Below are 7,102 nucleotides of genomic sequence, written 5' to 3'. Positions count from 1 at the left end.
CCGAGTCGCGGACGAGCAAGGTCACGACGTGTCAAAAGTCGCTGCTTTGCAGTGTTAAATCAGAGAAAATAGAGGATTTCGTTGTTAGTTCAGAGGGAGAATGCTCAGCATTGTGCGCATAGACTCACGCGCTGGAGATTTTGGAGAGGACTGAGACAACTCCTGCTTTGAATGTCACACCGAATCGACTTTTGCAATACTGTCTGAACAGAACGACGGCCGGCCGGAGGTCCGAGGATGTTTCCACTCTTCACGGAACCCGCACATCTAGCCCGCAAACCGACCACTGACTGACCCCTGTTTTTTTTTACGCACGGGGAGAGAGATATCCGTGCCCGCACGTTTTGTTTCCCGTGTTTATGTGGATCCACTTTGCGCTCCACTTTTAAATGATTCGAGACCTGAGCAAGATGTACCCCCCGTCACGGCATCCGGTAAGTAGAGAGAGAGAACGGCATCGGCCGAGGCAGTGTGTCAAAAACAGCGCGGATTAACAGCCACGCGCCTGGCGCGTAATCAGTTTAGATCCAAGTTTCCGTGCCACTGCGCGCTCGCAGGGACAATTGCGCTCATTGTCAAACTGCTCCAGCTGTGTGTGTGTGTGTGTGTGTGTGTGTGTGTGTGTGTGTGTGTGTGTGTGTGTGTGTGTGTGTGTGTGTGTGTGTGTGTGTGTGTGTGTGTGTGTGTGTGTGTGTGCGTGCGTGGCCTAACGTGTAAAGAGACTGAGTGAAACCGAAAGGCCATCCATATCACAGAGGCCTATTGTCATCTACAGTCTTGCCTGTCTGTCTGCGTGTTGTGACACTGAACTTTGGTGGCTCAGTTCTTCCTCTCTCTCTCCCCCCCCTTTCCCACACATGCCCTTCGCCTTTTGGTTGAGGTCCCCCACCAGCCGGGACAGCCGCTAAAGTTCACTGTCACCGAGTCCTGCGACCGGATCAAGGAGGAGTTCCACTTCCTGCAAGCCCAGTATCACAGGTGAGAGGTTTGGATGGAGCATGACGCTAACATGGAAACACCTGCTCATTGGCAAAACTGTGAGAAAAATATGAAAGCAGCGTTCCAGCTTTGCATTGGGGCTGATGAGTGACTACAAATCGGATCTGTGTGTTTTTCTGCAACCTAATTAGAGAAAATAATCAGTAGATTAAATGATAATGAAAAGGATGGTTAGTTGGAGCCCTAGTCCATATCAATAACTGTGAGAGGTGTGGACTCGAGTCACATGACTTGGATTTAAGTCATGCTTGAGTCGCAAATTTGATGACTTTAGACTCGACGAAATCAAACAAGACTTGCAACCCGACTCGGACTTTGACACCAATGAGTCGTGACTTCACTTGGACTTGAAATTACTTGATACCTTCCCCCCAAAGCCCCAATGTCATGTCACGAATCAATTCATTTCCAGGATAAACTAACGCTACTCATTCCATTATATTTATTATATTTGGTGAAGAGAACATTATGACTTGTTTAGGACTCAAAACTCAAAATGACAGACTTGAGGCTTGTTAGTCTTAACTTGGGACTTGGATCAGGATTTGTCTGTCTTGACTTGGGACTTGCATTGAGACTTTTCAAGTCTTGACTTGGGACTTGTCAGTCTTGACTTGGGACGTGACTTGCGACTTGTTAGTCTTGACTTGGGACGTGACTTGCGACTTGTTAGTCTTGACTTGGTTCTTGACTCGTGACTTGGCTCGGGATTTGCCTGTCTTGACTTGAAACTTGTCTTGACTGTAGACTTGCCTCTGGTTTTCTATTGAGACTTTTCAAGTCTTGACTTGTGCACCTGGATTTACTTTTCTTGACTTGTGACTTGTGAGACCTGATGTGGGACGTGACTCAGGTTTTGCCTGTCCTGACTTTGGTCTTGACTTGGGACTTGTCCGTTTTGACTTGGGATTTTCCTGTCTTGACTTTGGACTTTACTCGGACCTTGTCAGTCTCGACTTGGGACTTGATTTGGGACTTGACTTGACTTGGGACTTGACTTGGGACTTGTCAATCTTGACTTTGGACTTTACTCGGACCTTGTCAGTCTCGACTTGGGACTTGATTTGGGACTTGATTTGGGACTTGACTTGGGACTTGACTTGGGACTTGTCAATCTTGACTTTGGACTTGACTCAGGGACATGAGTGCAAAGACTTGAGACTTATTTGTGACATACAGAACAATGACTTGGTCCCACCTCTTGTCAACTGAACCCTCCAGATGATGTGGGACAAAAGGTCATTTCCGTGATGTTGACCTCCCTCGCACCGGTCATGTATAAGCCACACTGTCAGACCAACAAGGTTTCAGGAAAAGTCCACCATGCAACGGCATGAAATACAAGACCGCTCCTGATTTTTGAACGAGTATTTGACCGAGAAGCAAAACATTGTCAGTATGGGGTAGAAGTCCGTCTGGAGATCCCATGAAATGATCCCCCTCAGACATGAGGGGGATCTGAGAGCCGACATGCTGCTACTTTTGTCCGTAGGTGTGACTAACAGGTAAACCCCTTCATCCTTGGTATGCACGTCTCTCTCTGCAAACCCAAGTGGTGTGAAATGCTTTTTCACCCGACATGATGAAGTGTGAAATACATTGCTTGGGGGGGCAGAACCGTAAGCGAGATACCAATGCATAATAATCGCCCACCTCTGGCCTCCCCCGTAATTATTGCCCAATCACCAGGTGGGATGAACCGGTGGTCCAGTTTGCCGGCCAATCCCGGGGGCCGAATGAGCTGAACCAAGGATAGTGTCTGCTGCATGCGTAAGACTGTGATCATCCAAACAGCAGCGAGACACACTGATTTCGTAAAAAAAATAAGAGAAACTGAATTCACACTGAATACACAGTCTTAAGTTTAAAACATTTGTGAAAGTTATCTAATCTCCCGTCTATCTGGAGAAGCTTATTTACATTCATATTGTGTGAAAATAAAAGTGTGTCTCCAACTTGGACTGTTAGCTGTGTAAATACCCAACCTTCTGGGTCAATGAAACGCATCATCATCAAGCTCAAACAGAGGCTCATCTCAACGTATTACCGAATCAACGTTTTAATCACTCTGTGCCAAAAATCTTCACTCATTTCTATAATTAATATTTTAGTCACATGTTAAGTTTCTCTATTTGTTCCGCATTCGGCACACTAGCATCCGGACTTTACCTGGAAACATGACGTGTGTAACAATTACGTGTAAAAAGCTTGCTGTCGTGATATGCGGAGGCTTTTTTTTTTTCCATTAACAGACAACAGTGGAAAGAGTTAAGCCTCTGCCTAACCACAGTTGTAAAATGCATCCTCATTACACGGTTGCCTTTCTGTCGATGGTGCAGTTTGGGCATCCACTCACACTGTAAAGAATATATGATGAGGTCCGTGCGGTCGTTTATTGATCCATTAATTACTGCACTGCACCCTGCTGAGTAAGTGTCTGTGTCTGCAGGGACCCGAGCAGCTCTTTGTTTTTCTGGCACTCAAAAAGTTTCGAAATGTAAATTTAAAACCACAGGATGTAGTCACATTTCCGGCTCGCTGTTCATCTCCAGTTTCCTTATTTTTTTTTCAAAGCCTTATTTTGTGAATTTGTTACCTCAGTAACATTTTCCCTCTGAACCCACAGTCTGAAAATGGAGTGTGAGAAACTGGCCAGTGACAAAACGGAGATGCAGAGACACTATGTCATGGTGAGTCTCGTCCACTGTGTTTGTGTGCGTGTGTGTGTGTGTGTGTGTAAACCCATCAGTATTTCTAGCTCTGTGCCAAAAGAGCAACTGCTTTGATCTTTGTGTTTGATTTTTTTTTTTTTTAGTACTACGAGATGTCGTACGGACTGAACATCGAGATGCACAAGCAGGTAGGAAATGTCTTCTTTTCAACTTTAATATTGAAAAGAAGTAAAACCGATTCAAACCACACTGTAGTGGGCGTCAGAGGAATGCATACAAAAATGAGATCAACGTGATGTTCTTTAGTTCTCAATTTTGATTTTTAAATCTGTAGTTGCTGCTGATTTCTAAAATATTTATAGTGGTCTGTGAGGTTGGAGATGATTTATTCATCACCTCCGGTGCTACAGGGTTCATCGCTAGAAAGGCCAATCTGCAGTCACTTGATGGCAGTTTGGAATAAAATAAATAAATAAACTGAAATATCTCAGGTTTCAAAATGTCCCGCCACGTTTCTTTTGAGGCCCCACTCTTTATGCAAACTGCAGATAATATATACATTTTAACATTTTCTTTCATCTCTTTATAATGATCTCTTCTTCCAGTGGTTTTTCTGGTGTTGACCCCAGTTTTGGCCTGTACAGAGCTGAGCATCTGGTTTCCCTAAAAAGATCTACCTGGAGATCTTTTTTGAAACACTTTTTTAGAAAGACATTTCCGGAATCCTCAAAGACCTCTAAACATTTGGATGAAAAAATACCCTTTTTTTCTGCATGCGAAGGCGAAACGTTACAGACAAAAAACATGTGTGTGGAAAGAAAACATCCAAAATACACATTGAGTGTTTAGTTTACTTCTTTGTTGATTTGCGTCTGTAGATTTCTCTTAAATTCACCTAAAGGTACCATTAGATCAGAGGTCTTCAACAGGGGGGTCGTGACATTTTTGGTTGATTAGACAATGTTTCATATTTTTTTCCCAAACATGAATCTGTCCATTATTTTAATAGTTCAGTATTGTATTCAAGATAACAGGTGTGTTTATGCATGGCAGTGGCACTAATAGGCCATCACTCATTTTCGTTTCCACATTTATGTTTAAAATAAAAACGTCCATTTGAATAGCTTGTATGAATGATTATCATGCAATTGACAGACAATGTTGATATTGGCATTGGTATCAGCTGAAGGTATGTTTCTAAATGTCAGTAGCACGGCCCCCCTACTCACTGTACCTTCACATGTTTAAAATAACAACATGGATATATGAACCTGTGTATTATTTGAATAGCTTAGTATTGAATGCACAATAAAGAGCTATGTTTATACATGGCACTAGGCCCAGTTTAATATAAAACACAACTTTATACAATATATATAATCGGGGGTCCCTGCTCCATCTCGCTATCAGTTTGAGGGTCCTTGGCCTGAAAAACGTTGAAGACCCCTGCATTAGATAATGCTTCTTTTACATATTTCAATTTTATTTCAGAAAACTTGTAATACAAAATATAATTGTCTTAATGTTAGTAATCAACTGGGGAAGTTTCATGCTGATATCTATAGTTTTCTTTTGACCCTATTCACCTTTAGTGTCTTCAAAACGTCTGTAATTGAACTAAACGTCTCTTTGAAGGACGTTTTCTCTAAATGAGTTTTCTCTCAGACTCTAATCCAGGAATCTCCACTTCAGCAGCTCTTACATCCCCCAAACTTTCCACTTTCATTCTTCTCTATATTCTGAAGGTTTCTACAGAGGGGTTTGTTCATCATTCATAGCCTGAATTTTATTTCTAAAAACATGGCGGCAATAGATTTTTCTGTGCTAAGTGTGTGTAAAGTGATAAAAAGAGATATCTCAAATCCCCTCAGTAAAAACCTTTTGACTCTAATATGTCAACAGAATGAAACAGGAATTCTGAACCTGGCTTTAACTTTTTTTGTTCTTGAAATGTATGTTAATAAGCGCATATTTAATATGACAATGCCTCATTTGCATGTTTAAACATACATTTTCAGAAAAGCTGTGAAACAAAAAGTTATTGTCTTAATGTAAGTAATGAGCTGGGGAAGTTTCTACCAGTTATGTTATTACCCTCGTGAGCTGTAGTGTCGAACCCTTAAATAGACTCATCCTGCAGCAGACTACTCTGTTCCCGACTCCAAACACAGACAACGGCCAGAAATGACTCTTTGCATCAATACGTACAACGTGAACCAAAATGAAACTGTATTATCAGTTTTGATCATGAATTGATGTTTCATTCCAACATGTTCTACTTTTCATACACAATACTGCATTCATATTCAACTTGTGTTTGACTAGAAGAGACATTTCTGACTTGGAGTAACGGGGTAAAAGGTGCAACATACAGAATCTTTTTCATTTCTTTCATCCAGAGGGTTAGAAGAATCTTTGAAGATTCTGGAAATACCTTCAGCACAGCGGCCAGTTTGATCAAACAACCTTGTGTTTTTTTTTTCAAAGATCGCCCGGGTAATTATTTTTGGAAAAACTGGATGCTCGGCTGTGACTTGAATGTACGGAGAAAAAAAAACGCGCCCAGAAAAATATCCAATCAAGGTGTTGCATTTCATAATGGAAATGTGATTCACACGCAGGGTTAACAAAAAAAAAAAAAGAAGCAGTGATAGTAATTCAACATGTGAATAATGATTTTGTCTGCTTAATTGAACGAGAAATATGGGCTGGAAAATGAGCGGAGTGAACGAGGGTTTGGCCTTTAACAAGCCTTTACAATACCGCTTGCTTTGTTTTTTAGTTTTTTTTAAACGCAGAGGGTCATTAGCATAAATGTCTGTGGTAACTGCACATGAGCTGCCAGGCTAAATGGCTGGCTAAACCAGCTACACGCTCATTTCCAGAGAAATGGTGTGTGTGTGTGTGTGTGTGTGTGTGTGGGGGAGAAAGTGATAAATGCTCGGCCTTTGTTTTTGTGCTTCTGTGTATCTATACTGTGTGTTTACTGTGTTGCGGGGAATCTGTATAACAGCCTGTATGTACATTATATCGTACATGTTTGCTTACTGTAGTATGTGCGTGCGCTTGTGTGCACGCACACTGGGATTGTTTATTTACTTGTGTGTGTGTGTGTGTGTGCCGTTTGTGTATTGTGCTTGTCGTGTGGGGTCATATATTGGAAACCTTTTTCTTGTGTGTGTGTGTGTGTGTGTGTGTGTGTGTTTTTTGGTCTTTGTGTGAGCTTCTGTCGTGGTTTGTGTGAATGTTGCACACGCATGCAGCCTTTTACTGGCACACTAATCAGAATTGTGTGATGATATATGGGCGGTGTCTACTATAAATCCTGGTGTGTGTGTGTGTGTGTGTGTGTGTGTGTGTGTGTGTGTGTGTGTGTGTGTGTGTGTGTGTTTATCGGGGGAAAGGGGAGAACAAATATAAAAGAGGTGAAA

At 42.0% G+C, this 7,102-nt stretch overlaps 1 protein-coding gene across 12 annotated transcripts in view; it reads left to right on the top strand.

Annotated features, from left to right (window-relative positions):
* Positions 1–389: 389 nt before the first annotated feature.
* LOC306697760 (transducin-like enhancer protein 4) overlaps positions 390–7,102 on the top strand; it is a gene marked incomplete at both ends in the record, with an annotated part of 37,317 nt that continues 30,604 nt past the window's right edge. For 11 of the 12 annotated variants that reach the window (XM_079161801.1, XM_079161800.1, XM_079161795.1 and 8 more), the window contains 4 exons: positions 390–434; positions 881–978; positions 3,626–3,689; positions 3,815–3,859. In XM_079161801.1, the coding sequence (XP_079017927.1) occupies positions 390–434; positions 881–978; positions 3,626–3,689; positions 3,815–3,859 (252 nt within the window). Of the gene's footprint in view, positions 435–880; positions 979–3,625; positions 3,690–3,814; positions 3,860–7,102 lie in introns of those variants that run through there. The other variant, XM_079161796.1, reaches the window with a different exon arrangement.

The sequence above is a fragment of the Pholis gunnellus genome, assembly GCF_910591455.1.
Source record: "Pholis gunnellus genome assembly, chromosome: 6".
Lineage (NCBI taxonomy): Eukaryota > Metazoa > Chordata > Actinopteri > Perciformes > Pholidae > Pholis > Pholis gunnellus.
This window is presented reverse-complemented; position numbering and strand designations above follow the sequence as displayed.